This window comes from Mus caroli, unplaced genomic scaffold, assembly GCF_978045245.1.
Source record: "Mus caroli unplaced genomic scaffold, Mus_caroli_1 scaffold_13, whole genome shotgun sequence".
NCBI lineage: Eukaryota > Metazoa > Chordata > Mammalia > Rodentia > Muridae > Mus > Mus caroli.
The window spans coordinates 76,672,124-76,694,411 of NW_028227268.1; the positions used below are offsets into that span (position 1 = coordinate 76,672,124).

Genomic DNA, 22,288 nt, shown 5'->3' on the forward strand with positions numbered 1-22,288 from the left:
CTGACAGTGGAACTAAAATTAAAACCTTCAAAACCCTTGTCTTTGGCATCTGTGGGACAATGTGCATAGTAGACCCAATGGTTCACATTTTACTCAGTCAATGTTTCTAATATTAAACTTGATTGAGACTTTGGGTCTAGCCACTGTGGCTACTGAGCAGAAAGAGCCTGCAGTCAACCACAGGGTAAGTATGGCCATTAGATGGATGTTCCTTGTTTAGGCTTCTACCAGGGGAACAAACTCTTCTCTCTGACTGCAATTTTTCTGTTTATGTCTTCCTTGTGACGAGACCAGAATGAGACTGAAGGCTCTATGTGGGAAGGAGCAGGAAAGAGGAGTGTTTGGGAGGACAGGAGGTCCCAGCAGAGAGGCCTATGTGATTCAGTCAGTCAGGATGAGACCTTCTCAGACACAGTGTGGTGAGGGCCACAGCCAACCACATTGTCTCCTCATTGTCCTACAGGTCACCATCATGCTGCCCCTTCAAGTCCTCATTTCAGGCCTCCTACTCCTTCTCCCAGGTAAGTGAGAGGTGGGGTGGGGGATGCCTGGGAGGATGGGGGTTCAGACAAATACATTCCCTGGGGGTGGAGTACAGGTTACGTAGTGAGCAAAGAAGCTGTAGCCCCAAAGATGTTTCTTAAGCTCCATGAATTTCAAAATGTATGGCTCAAATATAAGACCCACAAGACTGTCAGGTAAGGGATAAATATATGTGCATAGATGTAATATTTAAGTAAGGGTGAGAACATGTGTGTGCATGTAATCTTCAATGCATGAGGGCTGCAGGTGGGCTGCAGGAGGGCTGTAGACACTGGCCCATATTCCATTGGAAAAGGCTTTCATTTTCAATTGTTTAATTAAAATACTAATTGAAAATATTTTATGATATAGTTTCTTTTTTTTTTTTTAGATTTATTTATTATTATATCTAAGTACACTGTTGCTCTCTTCAGACACACCAGAAGAGGGTGTCAGATCTCATTATGAGTGGTTGTGAGCCACCATGTGGTTGCTGGGATTTGAACTCAGAACCTTCGGAAGAGCAGTCAGTGCCCTTACCCACTGAGCCATCTCACCAGCCCATATGATATAGTTTCAAACAGTTAATTGCACATTAATATTTTCAGACAAGGTCCAAGGTAGCTTTGGTTGTCCAAATATAGGACAGACAACTGCAAATGACCTCGCTACACCTCAACAGCTAAGATCTAGGTAGGAGCCCCTACATCTCATACAGATTCTAAATATTACAATCTAATCTCTAGCAAGTGGAACTGTAGAAGTCATTAATTCTTAACATACATTTGTATAATTTTATTATGATAGTATGTATTATATTCGTGAACGTAAAAAAAAATGTATTTAGAAAAATTTGAGCGATGAGTGTCCCAGGGAGAAGTGCAAACCCATTACACACTCATTTCATACAACAAAAACCGTGCTTTCTCAGACCCGTCCCAAACACACAGGCCAGACACAGGGAAGGCCAGAATGTAAGTGACCGCCCAGTGACTCTCACAGTTCACTGTTCTGTGTTGTTTGCTTATTCCATTCTTCCTGTGCTGGGATCCAACCCAGGGGCTGGTGTGGTCCAGATGAGCATGGCATCCTTGAGCTGCGTCTTCAGTCCTCAGAGTCCCCTCATGTGGAAGCAGCTGGTAATAGGGAATTCAGTCCAACCTCTCAACAGATATATCAAAAAGTTATTATGCTAGCTTTAAAATATGCATGATTTAATCCTTGATTTAATATTCTGATTTTGTGGTCTCACATTATGAATCTTGTTCAGTTTCTGTAATGTTATCAACACATACAAAGGAGTCCTTTTTCAGGTTTTTGGTTTTGGTTTCTCTTTGTTTAGGATAAGCTTTGAGGACTGATCACAAAAGCTCACCCCTCCTGGGTGATTTTTATAAAACCCATTCTGAGCTTGGCCTGGTGGTACACACCTTTAGGGAGATAGAGGTAGGCAGATCTCCATGAATTCAGGCAGCCAGCTCTATATAGAGAGTTCTAAATACTGAGGTCAGTCAAGGCTACACAGTTAGAGCTTGTCTCAAAACCAAAACAACAACAACAAAAAACCAAAACAAAACAAAAAAACAACTAATCAACAAACAAAAAACAATGAAAACCATACGAACAAACAAAAGTCAATCTGAAAATTGACATTGAAGTTAGCAAAGTTCTGCCTTTACACCATCAATGCTGAAAAACAGACAGACAGACAGACACACACACACACACACACATCCTGGGCTCTGCTCTTTTTATAGGGAGGGGGCTGAAGAGTGAATGATTTCCTTTCAATAGCATTGAGGGGAGGGATAGGAGTGGTTTGACACGGGGTCTCTCATAAGGCCAGGTTGGTCTTCACTTCACTGGTCTTCTGCCTTCACCTTCGAAGGTCATCTTTTGCAGGAAGCAGCATTTTAAAAATTTTTTTAAATATTTGAGAGTCAGTAGAGATGCTTGTAGTCCCATTTCTCTAGAGTCGGAGGCCAGAGGATAGTAATTACAAGAGAGCCTGCACTACAGAGCAAGGCCCTGTCTACAAACCAATCTACAAGTCAGAGATAATGGAGCATAGCTTTAATCCTAACAGGCAGAATTGGATGGATTGCTATGAGTTACAGGCTAGCCTAATATGAAGGTGTCCACCAGACATTGGGATGAAAGAAGGAGGTGTGGACTCTGCAGGGTCAATTTAATGCCTGTTAGGGTAGGAGTGTGAGACTTTTACATCCCTTTCCCTTGAATTGTTGGCTCTATCTTTAGGGGTAGATGCCTTTGTAATTGGTAAGGTTCTGGGGGATTTTGGGAACTTTTGCTGATTAGCTATATTTGGCTCAAGCAGGGTGTCGGGGCAGCTTCTACAGCTCCTGATTGGCTGCCCATTAGGGTGGTTCAGGCTAGGTGGTGGGACAACTTCCTGACTGGTTGCTGGTAAGGGGTGAGTTTCCCTGGAATCTACTTGTTTTGGACTTTTCCAGTTGTGGGAAACAGAAACTTAGGCCTAGTCTCCCAAACTGCCAGTTTGCAGCCTGTCATGGAGTCAGCCTGGCTCTGACTAAATCTGTCCTCACAAAGGAATTGAATCATGAGGATGTGACTTCTTTTGGTGATGTTTCCTAATGTCCTTTACCAAGAGTTAACAGTGACAATAGAACCCAATACTAACTTGTCCCTATTTTTTTTTTTTTAATTCTAAACATCATTGTGTAATTGTTCAGTCTCGGCAGTTGTTACTTGTGTTTTCTTGTGTTTTTTATTTATCTATTTTATTTTGAGGCTGAATATCACTGTGTGGTACAGATGGCCTTGCTCTCTCCCCAAGTAGATCAGGGTGCCTGGAAACTCTCTAATCCAACTGCCCCTGTCCTTTTTTTTTTTTTTTCCCTGTCTTTTTTTTTTTGTTATTAGATATTTCCTTTATATACATTTCAAATGCTATCCCGAAAGTTCCCTATACCCTCCCCTTGCCCTGCTCCACTACCCACCCACTCCCACTTCTTGGCCCTGGCATTCCCCTGTACTGGGGAATATAAAGCTTGCAATACCAAGGGGCCTCTCTTCCCAGTGATGGCCAACTAGGCCATCTTCTGCTACATATGCAGCTAGAGATATGAGCTCTGGGGGTACTGGTTAGTTCATATTGTTGTTCCAACTATAGGGTTGCAGACCCCTTCAACTCCTTGGGTGCTTTCTTTAGTTTCTCCATTGGGGGCTCTGGGTTCCATCTTATAGATGACTGTGAGCATCTACTTCTGTATTTGCCAGGCACTGGCATAGCCTCATACGAGACAGCTATAACAGGGTCCCTTCAGCAAAATCTTGCTGGCATATGCAATAGTGTCTGGGTTTGGTGGCTGATTATGGGATGGATCCCCAGGTGGGGTAGTCTCTAGAGAGTCCATCTTTTCGTCTTGGCTCCAAACTTTGTAACTCCTTTCATGGGTATTTTGTTCCCTATTCTAAGGAGGAATGAAGTATCCACCCATTGGTTTTCCTTCTTCTTGATTTTCTTGTGTTTTGCAGATTGTATCTTGGGTGTTCTATGTTTCTGGGCTAAAATCCACTTATCAGTGAGTGCATATCTAATTCTTGAACAAATGAATGTATCTGGAGGATATCATCCTTAGTGAGGTAACCTGTCTTTTGACTAATGGGAACAAAGCCTGTGTCACTGTGCACAGCGGCTTGGAATCATTAATAGTGAGTTGTTATCAAGCTTAGAAATTCTTTCACTCGTCAGTGTTTAAAAGTCCTCTATTTGGCTCCTCACTGGGCCCACAAGAGATGCTGTCTGATCCTTAACAACCACTTTGTATAATTCCTCATGACTTAAGCTCACTGAGCTGACTCTGCTGCTGTCCCGGGACCTTCATCAGCTCCAGTGCACTTTCCCATCTACCTGGGAGAAAAATGTCCCCGAGCAAGCAAAGAGAAGCTCCTGAGATGGTTGCTTCCTTTCTGGTTGTTGTTCCCATATGACCTTTTGATTAGGGTTATTGGTTTTCAGTTGTTTTGGGGGGTTTTGTTGTTGTTGTTTGCATGATTGCTTCGTTCTCCACTAAATTTTTACTGTTCAGGGAGGGTTTGAATTGTTTTCATGCCTCTGTCCATACATTACATTGGACTAGCAATCTGATCGTTTGAATCTAAATGTGTGAATAGTTTGTACCTAGTGGTATGAAGAGATTTACTGCACCTCAGCCACACCCACTGCCTGCTGTGTTGCCCTCAGAGTGACAGGAGTGCTTGCCCCTCAACACCTGGTTGTTGGTTCCTGAACCCAATAGACCCATTACTTAGGTGTTCCTTTAAGGGAAAGGGGGAGTGAGGGCCAGCAAAATGGCTCAGTGGGGACAGGTGCCCATGACTAAGCTAGATCACCTGAGTTCAATTCCTGCAAGCTAGTTGCTAGAAGGTGAGAACCAACTCTCTCAAGTTGACCTCTGACCTCAACACTTTGCCCATTGAAAATTATGCACACATACAAACAAAGGAGGGAAGCGGAGAAGAAAGAGAGAAAGAAATGAAAATAAGTGAGTAAATACAATTTTTATAAATCTTAGAAGTGGGTTGAACTCTACCTCCATTCGCTTCCTGCGTGTAGCGGGTGAACACATTTTTCACATCACACCCATTAAGGAGGAGAGTGTTCAGAGCAGTTGTTCCGAGTTCCTGGGTTTTATTCTGTAGTTGGCAGAGTCAGGAGTGACTGCTGCTGCTTCTGGGGAACCATGAGAGCCGACAGAGCAGTGTGTGCTCCTGCTGGAGCCCTCACTCACTGTTTCTTCCAGGCACCATTTCCAGTTACTTCTAGTCTAGGATCTCTGTGCACTCTCAGACCATCAGTACACATACAGCACTTCTGATTTTCCTGATTTGTGAGTTACAGGTTAAACCTGTATTGCCCAGTAGCAAATATGCAGTACTTCAAGCTATTAAATCTCTTGGGCATTGCCTTGATAAAAACACCTAGAAAACCGAGTTCCATAAAGTATTTATATGCAGAATTATCAGTGGTTTATAAATGTACATGTAAGCTATGAATATGAACTGTATGCATATGAAAGCTACATCTATCCATATTTAGACTTGAGTGCCATCTGTAAGCCATGTATAAATTTTTTAAAAATTCCGAAATACCCAAATTCTGAAACTCCTTGCACCAAAATATTTGCATAAGCGATATTCACTATGTTTCTTTTATATTGGAAAAAAAAAAAGCATAGAAGAATGTGTCTACTCTCTATCCAAAAGTACCAATTATTTGTGTTGGACTTTGCATAGGGACTTTCATGGGGCAACTAGGCTAATTAGCCTTCAGCGATGATGCAGTGCTGTGTGCTTTCAAGAAGAAATCAATATGAAAGCAAGGGAAAGCTGAGCAAGAAGAAAGAAGAGTCTTTTGCTACACCTGCTCCATAGCACAGCAATGAGAGGCTGTGCCCTGCTCCATAGCACAGCAATGAGAGGCTGTGCCCTGCTCCATAGCACAGCAATGAGAGGCTGTGCCCTGCTCCATAGCACAGCAATGAGAGGCTGTGCCCTGCTCCATAGCACAGCAATGAGAGGCTGTGCCCTGCTCCATAGCACAGCAGTGAGGGGCTGCACCCAGGCAAAGGCTCCTCTCCTAAGCTTCTGTTCTTTGTCAGTGACCAACAAGGATATGGCAGGGTGGGTGAGAATAGACAGGCTCACCCATAGGAGGCAGCTGCACTGACAACATGGAGATGAGAACAGAGCCCAGGTTCCTATGGAAACGCTTTATGAATGGCAGGAGTCAGATCCTCAGATGTCTCTAAGCATCTGTGATATAGAGAAGGTATGGGGGCTGGAAGAGATTTTGTACCTTTCACTGGTAAATGACTGACTTCACCCACAAATTACAGGCTCAGCATATTCAATGCAGTCAGTCCTGGGAGGACACAGCATACAGCACTGCATCATAGCTGAAGGCTAACTAACCTAGTCACCCCATGAAAGTTCCCATGCAAAGCCCAACACAAAGAATTAGTACTTTTGGATAGAGAGTAGACACAGTTTTCTATGGGTTTTTTTCCCAGTATAAGAGAAACATAGTGAATAGCACTTCTCCAACAACTGCACACATGCGTACTCACAAACAAGGTGAAACCTATGCGTTCCAGGGCTCAGAGTCCTTCTCATGGGATGCTATAAGACACACAGGACAACAAGGCAGTCTGTTTGTTTGTTTGTTTGTTTGTTTGTTTGTTTGTTTGTTTTTTCGAGACAGGGTTTTTCTGCGTAGCCCTGGCTGTCCTGGAGCTCACTTTGTAGACCGGACTGGCCTCGAACTCAGAAATCCACCTGCCTCTGCCTCCCAAATGCTGGGATTAAAGGTGTGCGCCACCACTTCCAGCACGGCAGTCTTAAAAGTACAATCTAGGTGAACAGTTCTTAACTTGGATCCAAACAATAGCTTCATAATACCTGTGATTCCCCAGCCTTTTTATGTGCAATCTCTGCTGTGCAAGAGCTTAAGATGGAAGACACCCATCTCTATCAGACTTCCAGGAGATTCACTACTAGCCAGACCTAGGTAGATCATTGATCTAGGATAGGTGATGAGGATGGTAGGGATCTGGGTTAGTGGGGCATAACTTTCTGATGAAAAACTAAGGAGTGGCTGAGGGCTAGGGTCAGGTAAGAGACATTCTGGATGCTTTACATCTATTCTGAAATCATGCCATCCAGCTGAGACCTAAGTAGAGTGGCACTAACATTTCATGTTTCCTGAGCACTGAGCAGTATACTACATACTTTCTGATGCAGTATTCAACTCTCAGACAGTTCCTACTGATATAGCTGTGATCTGTCCCTGTTGAATCATGACAGGACATGACACAGAGTCAGAAAGTTCATAGTGGAATTTATGAAATCGAAGACCGAAAGTGTCTGACTCTGTCCCTGTTCACTTGAATTGGAAGCTGTTTCTTCTAATTCTAGGGTCAGGCCTCCTGTCTTGGGTAAAGATGTTTGGTGGGTTTGTTCTACACTCAAATCCTCACTGAAGAAGACTTCAGTCTCCATTTTTAGGGGCAGTTGATGCTTTCTAAAGTTTTGCTTCAAGAAACTTAGAATACTTGTATAGACAAAAAAATGTAAAAGTTTTTTTTTTCTGATACTGTATACATTGAGTTTATAGTCTTTAGTGATTTGCAATGTGCACACGTGGGCTGGAGATATGGCTCCATACCCAAAAGCAAGTATTGTCCTTAAGGAGATCCTGGGTTGGCTCCAGACACCCACACTGAGCAGCCTGTAATCCCACTTTCAGGGGACATATTGTCTCTGGTCTCCATAAGCATCTGCAATTAAATGCAGAAACCCATACACAGGTGACATTTACATATGAACACAATTTAACTTAAAAAATTATGCATATCCTTTGCCGACACCATAATGCTTGTATTTCAAATGCTGAAACATATGAATTTACACTTAATAGCAATTGATAGATTGTTAGAAATGGGGGAAAGCTTGACATCCAAAGACAAGATTAGGTTCAAATCTTCTACATCCAGAAGTGAAGAGGTAGCTGTTAGAGGGAGACTTAAAGCTTCCAAAACCCATCCATCAGTGGAGTAGGACTGGATTTTGAGGGACAAAAGGATCATGGTGGTTTTTGTTGTTGTTGTTGTTGTTGTTCTCAGAGCAATCTGATAGTAGGTATTGGTTTCCTTGTCTCTTATTGGCCTGTGGGAATATCAACCAGGATGACTCTGAAGGACTGGGCTACAACCTGAGTTTGCAGAGGGCTCTAGGTTACAACTCTGATTTTAGAGAAAAACACAAAACAAAAAACAAACAAACAAACAAACCAAAATCAAAACCAAACAATTTGTTCCAGGTGGCTAACACACACTATAAACAATAGGCTATCTCAGGGTTAACAGAACCTTTCTTTTTTCGTTGTTAAAGACTTATTTATTATTATGTGTAAGTAAACTGTAGCTGTTTTCAGACACACCAGAAGAAGCCATCTAATCTCATTACAGATGGTTGTGAGCCACCATGTGGTTGCTGGGATTTGAACTCAGGACCTTTGGAAGAGCAGTCAGTGCTCTGAACCGCTGAACCATCTCTCCAGCCCTGACAGAACGTTTCAATACTTAGCCTTTGGTGCTTAAGAGGATGGGGTTCATGGGCTGAGTTTAGAGAACGTGGATAAGTTACCGACTTAATTGAAAACTGAGATTTAGAAATGACAATGGCATTTTATATCATTTCTAAATAGCATAAGCTGCTGGGGTGCTACTAGTTGAGTTTTGTTTTGTTGAGACAGGATCTCAACTTGTCTGGCAGGAAACTCATTTTGCAGACCATACTTGCCTTGAAGTCATAGAGATTTTTTGCCTCTGCCCCTAGTGGTAAAAAGCATTTGCTACCATGCCTGTCAGTGTTAAATTAAAATTTTTATCATATTTCATAACTGAGTCACTTACTCTTATTTCTGGAAGGTTTGACTTAGAGGCCTAAGTCACAAACAGAACCTAGACTACAGATGTTACCTAAACCTAGTCACTCCGAGGAGCCTTTGCCTCCTCAGAAGGGCTCATATAGTGTAAAATATAAACACAGGAATATGGTAACTGAGGAGGGCCAAGTTATCCAAATTTATCCATGCTGGGTAATGAGATTTACAAGTAGTTGGGATTTCCATAGACCTGTAGTATTTCCATGTACTGTATGGGCATTTTGCATGTTCATTGCCAGCAGAAATGTCTGTCATTTGTAGAATTAGACATGTATAACCACCTGATGAGTGCCTTTTCAAGAATAAAATGAACCTGAGGGACTCCCAGTTAGGATGTAAACATCTGTTTATTGTTGTCACCCAACAGAATGAGAATTATGTGCATATAGATTTTAGAAAACACACAATATATAATCTGTTCTAAAAATAGATGTCTCATAAACACCCTGATTTATGAATGGAGTTCTCTGACTCTCCTGCCACACCACATCCTGAGCCTCACATCATAGGAGACACCATTGGCTTTTGGACCATATTACAGGTGATTTCTAAAGTAATATTGATCCAAGTCAAGGAACATAAATGTTAGGTGAGAATTTACACAAGCTATATTGGATATTGTGGTAGTTCCATTCCTTCTGAGTGGAGTCATTTTGACTTTTCAATGTATGTGTGGCCTTCCTGCATTTACCATCCTCAGCTCACGTAGGACCTTAAACTGTTCCACAAAGAAGTTCTCTGGTTCACCCAAATATGTAGCTGAGCGTGGCATATACATGTATCTCTTTCCCCAGGGAGGCAGGGAAAATCAGGGAGAGAGGGAGAGACAGACAGACAGACAGATAGACAGAAACAGAGACATAAACAGAGAGACAGAGAAGATACAGAGAGACAAAGAGAGAGGGAGGAGAGAGAGAGGTTCAACTTCTTAGAGAAATTTAGTAAAATGTTAAGAATCTAGTGTGATGCTAGGATGCTATAGTATTTGATTATGTTATTAACTTTGAACTCTCAATAGAAGCTGGTGTGAATATATATAGTCTCCGTACTGAAAATATGACTTGTTGAAAATAACAATTAATTTCCATTCTTGTTTAGCAGTTTGGAGCACCACTGTGACATTTTCACACGACCCTTGGAATAATCACACTGTAAGCATACCCCTTTGTGTGTTAATAGTGAGATTCATGTCTGTCTTCTTGCAATCATATTGCCTTTAGACACATTGTCAAATTAGTTCACAGACTTTTGTCTCAAAAAAGGGAAGAAATAGAGATGTAAAAGTAACTTGTATTCGCCTTATGTAATTGTCGCCCTGGAGGCTTACTTCTGAATAAACTCTCCCTTCCTAGTTCTTTCTGACCTCTGCCTGGCTGGTTTAACTCAGCTATTCAGACTCAAAAGCCTCTCCAGGCTTACTGACTGAAATCAGTTGCCCTACATAACTCTGGCAATCTGTTCTAATCTTCTGGCTCCTTCCCATTCTTTGGCTTGGTCTGTTTTCAGCCATGTCTAGAATCTTCTCTGTACAACTAGTCTCTGTAAAACTGTCCCTGTAAAAATTGCCTGTGAACTTCATGAACTGAACTGTCATGAATTCCACTCCCTACATCACCTATCAACTCACTGACTCAACCAAACTGGCTGACTAGAACCAGAGATGTGCATGCCTCTGCCTCCTGAGAGCTGGGGTTAAAGGCAAGTACAAGCATGCCTGCACCTAAGCTTTTCTTTACCTGAACCTTGCTCTACACCAGGCTGGGCTTCAACTCAGAGATCTCTTTGTCTCTATCTCTTGGTATTAAAAGCATGTCTATGTTCCAGCTGGATCACAGAGACCTAGAAGGTGTTTGGATATGATCCCATTCCACATAGCTAGACTAAAACTCAGCTACATAGAAGAAAAAAAAATAGGCAAGCATGGTTGTTTATGCTTTCATTTTAGGACTGAGGCAGCTTAAACAATAGATACCAAGTTTGAGGATAGCCTCCACTACCAGGGCATCTTGGGTTACATAGTGAGACTCTGTCTCGAAAACAAAACAAAACACCCATTAAATATATGATAATAAATTCACTAAAAAAAAGAAAAGATTGAATCTAAAAAGGATGTTAGGAAGTTCATTTTGATGTGCAGGCTTGTTAGTTGTACCCAATAAATGATACTTTATAAAACAACTGAGGAGGTAAAGACACAGAGATCAATTTATTTTATATGGTTAAAATTTAGGTTTAAAAAAGAATGAGCTAACCAAAGGAGAATAAATTAACATATCATATTTGTGTATCTAATTGAAATATCAAAAAACCATCATGCCACTGTGAAAGTACTGTTAACTGAGCAGACTTGTGCAGGACTTAGCACAGTCCTGCATGACACAGTTGAACCTCAGCACTTTTAACTGCACACAGTTGTCTTTACCAACAAGAAGAACTAACTTAGAATTAAATACAAAATAAGGAGTAGGAAAATCTGGACTCTGCAGCTGTCAGGCTGTCTCTAGGTGCAGAGAGGACAGTACATAGAGAACTGGGCACAGAGACACTCCTGTGTGTGCTGGTGTCTTGATTTCTTTGTTTTTGAGACAGGGGCTCCTGGAGACCAGGCTGGCCTTGAATTCCCTACAGAGCTGAGAAGGATAAGGAACTCCTGACCCTCCTGGCTCTATTGGTCATCCTGGGATCACAGATGTGCACAGCCATGCTTAGCCCAGCAGCCTGCTTCTTGAAGCTGCAGATGAGCTTCCCAGACTCCATCTCCTGGGAAGGTTGAAAAGATGTGAGAAGATGAATGAGAAAGGCCAGCCACCACTGCGCCTTACAACCAGGAAATGCTATAAAGTAAATGTTCAGTGGGTAGAGCACTCAGCAGGTGCAGGCAGGAGGCTCAGAAGTTCATCACACTGGCTACATAGTGAGTGGTAGGCCTACCTAGAATACATGAGACCCTGTCTCAAAACTTACAAACATTATTTTATATTCACAACAGTAGTTGTCAAGAAGTATCTGGGAGTAACTTACCTAATGTCCTACTAAACATGTCGATTGTAGCCATGGAGACAGAGCACACAGAGCTGAGCTAACATGTCTTTGGTCTCACTAACTAAGCAGAGAAGCTGGGGCTGTGATCCATGATGAGGCTCATACATGGGCAAAGACCTGATCTCAGTTGAACCCATCTCTCACTTGTCTGCTTAGGGCTAGCAGATCATTGCTGAGGTACGACAAGGCCTAAGGTGATGCCCAGCCTGTCTCATGCTTATTCCAGTACATGGAAATCCCTGGTGACCTGCTCCAGGGCACTTGGATGGATTTTGCATTTTTGTCTGATCACATGGCGTTAATCAGACTGCATCCATAAGCAGCTTTCATGAGTGGTTTTATAAAGATGTAGATCTTGCCTCATGGCTGGAGGACCAGGGCATTGGTTCCAGCCATCAGGGGGCAGATGCATGTGCATCTTTGAGTTAGAGACCAACCTGATCTACATGTAGAGTTTTAAGCTAGCTGTGGCTACAGTGAGAAGTAAGGCACAGTCTCAGGGTAAGAGAAAAAGAGAATCCAGAATTGCATTTTATAAGACAAGTAGGATCTATGAGTCTATGAAGAAAGATCAGACTCAGCTGAGCAAACTCTGGTAACATCAGAGGATCAAAGGAGAAAGCAGCCATTGCTTTTCTCAATAGAGTAATAACCTACTGCAGATATATTAATGCAGATATAATCACTCAAGATAAGCAACCTTGTTGTCACCTCAAGTCACATAGAAAAACATTTTAATCCTCTTCCTAGACACTTTGAAGTTGTATTGTCTTGAACTTCACAGCTTAGTACTAATTCAACTTGTTTGATTTCTACTTGCATGCTCTTTTTTTGTTGTTGTTTTTAAACACATGATCTCTCTACATAGCTCTGGCTGCCATGTAGACACCATGTAGACCAGATTCTCTTATACTCTTATACTTATATTCTCAATACTCTCAGGTATTCTGCCTCTGCCCCTGCCCCTGCCCCTGCCCCTGCCCCTGCCCCTGCCCCTGCCCCTGCCTCTGCCTCTCAAATAGTGGAAACCAAGGAGTGCATGACCACATACTTGCATATTCTGTACTAGTCACTGGCAATAGAAGGAAAAGTCTAGGTTGAGTTATGGGATGTGTTTTCTGCCCATTTCAATTGGTGCCTCTTCAATTACTGATATTTCTGTAGGAAGTGGTCCCAACACAACCCTCCCTGAAGATCTCCACTAAGGACCTCTATATTGGAATCTCTGTGTCTGCTGCATTGCTGATCCTCCTTGCAAGTGTCCTGACTATCATAAGTGAGTGACTTTATCAACGTTCCTAGTGGCAAGAATGAGTCTGGGTCTCCATGACATAAACAAGCACAAAATCCAAGGAATTTTGGCAGAGCAAATTGTTTAACTTCTATAACAGAGTGCAAAGTCAGTTTAAATGCACCGAGCCAGCATGCCCAGTGGGGCTCCTGCTGGGCCTTTAACTCTAAAGCAGAGGGGTCCCTTGCTTCTGTCTGAGAGCTCAGAGCTTGGCCTCACATTCTTAGGAGACTGCTGATCTAAAGTAGTGCAGTGGCCATGGCATCTGAGCTTGGGTTTTGACTATGGGAAAGTGATGACTCCACAGCTATTCTTGCCCAATGGTGTCTTTCCACATCTCTTTCAAGATGCCCCTTCCCCTGTCTTATGTAGCATTTGAGAGAAGACAGTGTGTTTCATGTGTATTTCCCAGACCAAGGAACTAGAGCAGGGATTCTCAGTCACTCTGATTGTCTCATGTGATTCCACATGCTGTGGGGTTTACATGTTACATGACTTCTCTGTGTTCCCTAATCCAAGATACATACTGAAGACCCTTCTGGATCCCAAGGGATGTTTTAGGTCCTTCTAAGTGCTGATATTACTTCTAAAATACAGAGCATGCCCAGTGACCACTGTTACAGTATCTCATAAAGATTCCTGTTTCATACAACTGTAAAGCATAAATTCTGGTGGTTCTTTTCCTAAATACCATTGTTTGTTCCTCTCCTTGAAACAGGGTCTCATATATCCTAGGGTGGCGCTGAACTTATGAAACAGAGGCCAACATGGGACATCTAAGCACATCTACCTTGTGGTCTCAGAGCATACATTTTATATTTCAGTAATTGGACATCTCAAGAAAAAATTAAAATCATATTTTCTGTGAAAAAATTAATGTGGGACTAGAAAGATGGTTCAGCACTTAGGAGCATGTACTGATCTTACTGAGTACCACTCCAGCTCAACTGACTCTAGCCATATCCCCCTGGATGCCTACAGATTGGATTCTAGTGCACAGGTACTCATGCACACACAGAGACAGAGACAGAGACAGAGACAGAGACAGAGACAGAGAGAATCTTTAAAGAAAAACGAATTAAATGCTATGGTATAAGAATTTGTTGTACAAGATTGTGATCTGGAACAAAAGGGACCATTATAAGACCTATGGTCTGTTCTATCTTAGCCGTTGGATGTGGTTTTGTCCCCTGGATGATACTAAAGCAGGGATGAATGTTCTGGAACAGATTTAGTAGAGGAGGCACATAAGACGCTGGATGGGAAACAGCATGACTAACACTGAGACAGAGGTTGTTGTGGGTGGCACTCAGGCCTGCACAGCCCTTTCCTACAGGGCTTGTGGGAGTACACACGGTGTTTCTGTGTATGTAGCCCATTCTCTGGGTAAGAATGTGAGCCATCAACCTTCTGAGATGCCACACATGAGATCATTCCTGACCTGTTTCACATGACTGGGCAGAAATTTGGAAATGAGAATTTGCCTGTCATATTTTAGGATGTTTCTCTTTAACATTTAGAACTTGCTTGTTCATAATGGCTATTTAAGCTGGCCCTGGTGGTAAGAGCCTATTATCCCAGGATTCAGTCTGCTGAGACAGAAGGATCATATTCCATTGCTATTTTAGACTACAAAAGTAAAATAATATATAAATAGGGGGATAGAAATGGCATAAAATGTGTCAGGCGTGGTGGTGCACGCCTTTAATCCCAGCACTTGGGAGGTAGAGGCAGGCGAATTTCTGAGTTCGAGGTGAGCCGGGGCTCAGAGTGAGTTCCAGGACAGCCAGGGCTAAACAGAGAAACCCTTTCTCAAAAAAAAAAAATTGCATAAAATACTATAAATATGCTCCTTTGCTTAGTCCAAAGGTTTTATTCTCCTCAGAGAAAGGGTGGTTCCTGGGAGTTTCAATGTCTTTGACAGGAAGGGTAGGGTGAAGTGTAGGTGGTGGCACACATCTCCTGAGTTACACTATGGAAGGAGTCAATGCCTGAACTGCTACCTTAGTGACACTTTTAATAGGGTCATGATGGATGGGACCATTAGTAGGCCCTTGTGTCTCACATCACTTGGAGAGTCCATTTTCCACAAGCCAATTTAGAAACCTAGATTTCTTCACTTATTTTCCAGAGAAAGATTATTTACCAATGTCCCTCTTGGGTGTTAGTAATGCTATGTTGGTGAATGCAGGAAGCCATGAATACAGAGAAGACACTTGGACACAGATACATGGATGCTACAGGGTCCATGGTTACCAGAGAATGATTGGTTCAGTTAAAAACAGATGCAATGCCCCTGATTAGAAGAAAATATCATGAACGGTTTTTGATGACATGTTCAATTTTCCTTTCAACTCCTCCCAACTCCCCCGACCCCATTTTAGAGTGCAGACACAGAAAAAAGAAGACTCTAGAAAGGTAAGCTGTCTCGGCTTGTGTCAGTTGCTTTGGAACTTGCAGCCTTGAAGATTTCTCCTGGTTTCTTTCTTCCTGTTCCTTGTCTCCTTCTCTTTCTCCCTCACCCCTTCCTTCTCCCCATTCTCTTTTTTTTTATTTACTTATTTTTAGTCAAAGTGTTTTTTTATATTATATATTCTGGCCATGTTTCTTCCTGTCCACCCGCTCCTCTCAGATCGCACTGCCTCCCTACCCACCAACCACAATATTTTCTCTCTTTCCTTCAATGAGGAGGGAAAAAAGAAAAAGAAAACCTACAAAAAAAATACTAAGATGAGATCAAAATAATCACCCGAAGACTGTTTTGTGTCAATTGTCACATTGCACAGGGTCTGAGCTTTCTGACCCTATGTTGTTTCCATCCCTGTACACATGATACTGACCCAAGCACAGAAAAGCTTTGTCCCCACTTCTTTGTAACTCCCAGCACAGGTGTTCTTGTGGCTGAATGGAGATGCTCATTTTGGTTCTACATTTCAGTGGTAGAGATGGCCAGTATAGAGGTGACAAAATCCACTATGCTGAAACCCCACCCATGAGTTTAGGTTAGTCTGTTTCCTTCTTTGATTTGCTACTCTGTGAGCTCTAGAAGCTCAAATCTCAGTCTACCATGACTATTTGCAATAAATGCTCCACACACAGCAGATGGGAAAGGCTAGAACCCAGACCCCAGCAGTTCTCAAATCATTGACTTTCCCTGTGGGGCCTGATGTCTTGTGCATGCACTGTATGCAAGTGTGTGCTATGCATGTTGTCTTTGTAGTTGTTTCCAAGACAACCAGCCCCCGTGGAAAGGAAATGTTTATTGTTTCACACATTTTCCCACACTATGTTAATATTAGAGTATGCAGATTTCAAAACCATTTTTTTCTTTAGCAAGAATTTATTAATTATTGTGTTGAGAACTAGTTTTGGCGGTAGTTGCAGTGGTGCGGTTTTGTGTGTAAAGTCCATGGAACCTGAGAAGGTCAGAGAACACTGTGTGGGGCTGGGTCTCTCCTGCCTGTCCCTGGGTACCAGGGATGTAGCATGGGTCACCTCCTAACCTTAGGATCACAGTTCAAAGCTGAAAATACAGGAGCCACCCAGTTCTTAGTCCTGTTCCAGAATGGACACCCTGATTAGAATACTCCACTAGGTGTTATATATCTGCCTTTTAAACTTGCCACTTCTGTTTCCATTACATGAGTAGATGGATGGATGCTAATATGAACTTGGTTTTTAATTTTAATTTTTTTTTAGTTTGTCTGATGTTTATTAAGCAAACTTTTCTATGACTTAATACCACATTTCTGTGTGGGACTGTTCATTCACTGTTACAGTTTTGCTGTGAGTGGGGATTCTGCAGCCCCAAATTCACTCATGCTGAATCATGAATGAAAAGAATCTGCTCAGATCTGAAAAGTGACCTTCATGTTCCTTTCTTAACAACTCTCTCTTCAGCTCAGTTGTCTTCCATGGATTTCAGAATGAAGTTTTTCAAAGTACAGAGCAATCCGAAGCTGTAGACACTGTCGACATTATCAAAGTTCCAGTTGCCATTTGAAGGGCCATCATCCTAAGACTGCAGAAGAAAGAATGTCACCTGACCATGCTGTTATATTTTCTCTGTGTCAGTTCATGTCATGTTCCAATTTGCCAGCAGCAGTGGAGAGGGTGGCCCTCTCGCTGTTCATAGGCCTAGTCATTGTTCATATAGTACTCATTCCTACCACACACTGGTGAGCATTCTCTCAAACAGGAACAGCTTAGAATCTCCTGTGTTCTTTAGATGCCCCAAGTTGTGTCTGTGAGACAAAATCATTGGTAACGCAGAAAAGGGACTTCATCTTAGTTACGAAACCCATAAAGAAAAGAGGGATACGATTTAAAAATTAAAATATGTAAATAATTAAATAAATAAATGCAAGGGGGAGGAATAAATAAATGCAAGTGGGGAGGGCAAGACTTAATTTTGAAGTACTTCATTATCATGCTTCCTTTCTTTTATTGTAACTTAAAACATTATTTTTCATCACCTTCCCCAAAGGGGCTTAAGTCATGGGATCTGCAGGATTAATTTGTCTGGTAGATAAACAGAAAGGAGTCTAGAGGCGTCTATGCTTTCTAATGGCTCCTGAAATATGACACAGTGTACTATGGTTGATCTTAGGATAACAATGTGTGTTTTCTGCCAGGAGAGGCTACCATGGTGAGTATGGACCAGGCAGACATCTGTGAAGAAGATAATGGGGCACAGGCTTGAGTTCATTAGAGCTATTTCCACTACACTTCCACCTTGATGCTCGGTGTTCCTAGACTCACTCACTGAGCTCTGAGTTAGGAGCTAGAAGGAGACAATGCAGAAATGGAAGGGAAGATGAGCGAGGGGGCATAGGGGTCTCAGCCTTAGAGAAGTCCTGTTGTAGGTGGGACAATGTTTGGGGCTACTGCTGGTTTCATGTAGAGTTTTAAGTTTTTAAATTGTCCACAGGCCATGTTTATATTTAAATGTATTTCAGAAAACAAAATCTTTTTTATAGTGAATCAGTTTGAAAATCAACAAACTATCTGGTTTTGCTAAGAATTAACAAAGGCTGCTGTATTGATATCTGCATTGCCTTTTTGATTGTTTAGAATTCCTGCTTTTCAAGGGAGTATTAACTTTTACATGAGATTTCTTCCTCCTGAGTGCTGGTGCTCCTGGTTGTCCTCCTGTCTCCATATGTCCTCAATGGCAAATACACACACACACACACACAGAGGCATGCATGCACATAAGTACACAAATATCTAAAACTTAATGAGACTTAAAATTGTAAATACTAAAGTAGAAGAAGGTAGAAATGACCAATAAGAAGATACTGATTTATTGATGTATTTTATGTATTTAGTTATTTACTTAAAGAATCAGTTGTAATGTCCATTTGCCAAGCACAGCTTCACCTGTTACCTGCAACAGAATATTCTGAAGGAATAGCTGAAGCAATGGGCTGTTGCCCTTGACAACCTTGACAACCTGCTGACTGGCATATGTTTCTGTAAAATTCTGCTTACTTGCCCCATATTTCTTATTTTGTAATTATACTTTAAATGCCTACTTTCTAATGAGAAAGAGAAAGGGGGTGGATTTGCATGAGAGGTTCTGGGGAGATTCTGAGAGGAGTTGGGGACAGAGAAATAGAAATAGATTGTATGGAAAAGACTATTTTCAGTAAAAGAAAAGCAGAATGAAAACATGAGACTACCAAATGGAGCCATCCTGGAAGCCTTCTGGGAGCCATGCTGGCTTTGGTTTACCAGTGCTAACTCCTGTCTTCCCCTTTCAGTAGTGTTGAGTTCTTATCTGAGCAAGATTCCTACAACAGTAAGACATGGATAGCTGTCCATCTCTTAAAAATGAAAAGATGGTCAGATGATATTTGGTAAAACTTGTGGCTTTTCAAAATTATTTTCAAAGCAGGGGGCATTTTTGTGAAACAGAGATTTGTATAATCACTGTTGGATGAAGGAGGAGACAGAGACCTAGAAAACAACAGACCTGCCCTGACCCAGGTCTCCAGGCCAAATGCTAACACATGGTACCTTTCCCTCACCCCAGTGTGACCTAAAAGGTTTGCTTGGCAAGGCAATGGGGTACACACTTTTAATCCCAGCCTCTCTCATGCAATGTCAACAGTCTACCCTAAGCTACATTCCTAGCCCATGTGCTATAAATCTTAAAACAAAAGAATATATACAGATAGACTTTCCACAACAAACTTGCACAACCCAGAGGTTCACAGTCCTGCCTGTACCTGGCAGAGATTAGTGTTAAAGGAGAAAATTCAGACTGTGACTTCAGGGATGATAATGGTCCTGTTTTGAGGGTGGGACCTGAGCACTTATTAACATAACACTCTCCATGTGATGCTAATGATCAGTCAGGGTCTTAAACCTCTGATCTAGGCCATTCTTCCCCTTCTGTAGACTGTATCCTTGAGTTTGAAAACATGTGGAAGCTACACCACTGGCCTTCAGACATCAGGGCTTTTAATTCCCTTCCCACCCCAAGGTCTGCAGCTAGGGAAGTCAGATGTGAGAATCCTCTGTTTCTATAGTATCATGACCCACAAGGATCCTGATGGACACCTATGATATCGAAAGGTCTACTCACTTGCTTTGATGATGACTAATTTAAGCTCTAATCTTTCATCATTCATTGGACCAGGGAATTGTATCCTGCAGCAGTAGGTCCCATGGTCGGATCGAGTCACATTCTTTATGGTCAGGGACATATCTCCTTTGTAGAAATTCCCCTTAACTGATATCTGCTGGATTTCTAATCTAACACATTTCTTTCATTAGTGCTAATCACCCCATTGGCACACTGTGACCAAGGACAGTGTCATTTGCTCAAGTACACAGGCAAAAATGCCCCAGAGGTAGGTAGAATGTAACTGCAGGGAATATAGGCATTCTTACCACCCTTGACTATATACACATCTACCAAAGACAGAGAGGGAGAGAAGACAAGATGGTGAGGGAGGTGTGGGTGGGTCGATTTCTTCAAGTAATGCATCACAGATTTAAAGGGAAAACTATGGCTGTCCTGTTGGAGGAGGACTGACTGTACCAATGATTATGTGACTTGCGAGGCAGCAGATATCCCTGTTGAAATACCAGCTAAGATTGTACAGGTCTCTAATCCTGGAGCTTGGCAGGAAATTCCCAAACTAGAGTCCAGACAGATTGATTTAGCAGGTTTCAGGTTAGTCTGGGTATCAAAGACCAGTTTTACCATTACACAGTAAACTGAGGTGGGGTGTAGAGTAGATTATTGATCATTCAGCAGACTGTTCTCTGGGGGAACAAAGCTTAATTCTCTTAAGTCATCAAAGTACGCCCTGAGGCCAGGAAGAGACTCTTTGAGACATGCATGAATGCTCAGACAGCACACACACACACACACACACACACACACACACACACACACATACACACACTTGGTGGATGAAGCAAGACTCCAACAAGCAAACTTAGAAAACCTCACATAAACACATACACATACATACATATATACATACATACATACATACACACATACACAAACATTCACACATTGGGTGTTTGGATACTTGGAGAAAGGATTCAACAACTTTACTTTTTCACCCACAATTTATACATCCCAGCAAAATCTTTCAAGCAGTGCAAAAGTCACAATGTGACTACATTCAGTTTTTTATTAAGTGATCAGTCACAATGAGTATATGTAGAAAATTATGTTCTCAAATACCATCACATAAATAAACATTATGTAATATAGGTAAAAAAAAAATTATTCCCAAGAACCCACATACATTTGTAACTAAGCAACTTGTTATAGATTACCAGCATGTAAGCAAGCAAAGTAGTTTTATGAGCCAGTTTCTCTTCCTGGCAGGCTGCAATTTGTGGTTACTAAGAAAGAATAAATTATTTTACTATTTATCATAAAAAGCAACCTTACCTTATAAAAAAATCTTAAAAGAATCACAAATCTAAACTTTTACATATAAAAAAACCCAGCTATTTTTATTTTATGTCCTCAGGATGCACATCTACTCATAAGCAATTTTTAATTAAATCATACCAGGAAGTCAAGGGCAAAAATGGGCATAAAAATTATGCATCACCTTGATCAGCAGCCTAGCTTTAGCAAGAATGGCGTGTCAGCTCGTAGTGACTTGGCTGCCATTGTTCTTGTTCCCTGACCTCAAAAAAAAAAAAAAAAATCCTAGCTCAGTTATTAAGAGTGTACCTTTCAAAACTTCAAATTGTTCTCTAAGATTTTCAAAGTCAAAGCCACTAGCAAAAACATCTTAACCTATCTGCACTTACAACCTGTATCTCCAAATTCTTTATAAGGGTGGTGGTCATTGCCAACAATCTACATCTCTAAGTTCTTTCTGAGGGTGGTGGTTGAATCATTTCTCTGCTTGAAAAAGATTAATCACTATTACCGGGAGTGCCGATGATACTGCCCAGTGAGTGGCTGGAGCCCCCATGGTTTCCATACAACACATAGATTAGGATGGATATGGTGACTGCAAAGGCAGCAAGCAGACGATGTTTCATGGAAGCATGACGTCCTCAGGATGGGTAGTCCTCTGGGCCCTGCCTCTCTGAGGCACACCCACAGTGTCTGTGATAATGGGTGGGCCACATTCCACAAGTTCTAAAGCTGCTGTTTTTGTTGTTGTTGTTCCTCTTGCATAGCCTTTCCCAACACCTGAATGATGAAGCCATCTCTCAAAAAAAAAAAGTACAGGTCAGAAATGAGGACTTAAACCTTCAATCCATGTACTAAGGAGTCAGTGTCAGAACTACATTGACTTTAGATTACCATGGACAGCCTACACTCATTCCCTAAAATGTGTGCCCCATTGAACTGAGATGAAACATAAGAACTTGAATGTCTCTCATTTCCCATGTGTTGTGTTGTGCTGTGTTGTGTTGTGTGTGGCATATGTCCTTGGCCTCCACTT

At 41.8% G+C, this 22,288-nt stretch overlaps 1 protein-coding gene across 1 annotated transcript; it reads left to right on the forward strand.

Moving 5' to 3' along the window:
* Nucleotides 1-472: 472 nt before the first annotated feature.
* LOC110306328 (hepatitis A virus cellular receptor 1 homolog) lies at nucleotides 473-17,349 on the forward strand. The gene is made up of 5 exons (XM_021178496.2): nucleotides 473-521; nucleotides 10,112-10,164; nucleotides 13,220-13,331; nucleotides 15,731-15,764; nucleotides 17,247-17,349. Exons 1-5 carry the CDS (start codon nucleotides 473-475, stop codon nucleotides 17,347-17,349), a joined length of 351 nt encoding a protein of 116 aa, XP_021034155.1.
* Nucleotides 17,350-22,288: the final 4,939 nt, after the last annotated feature.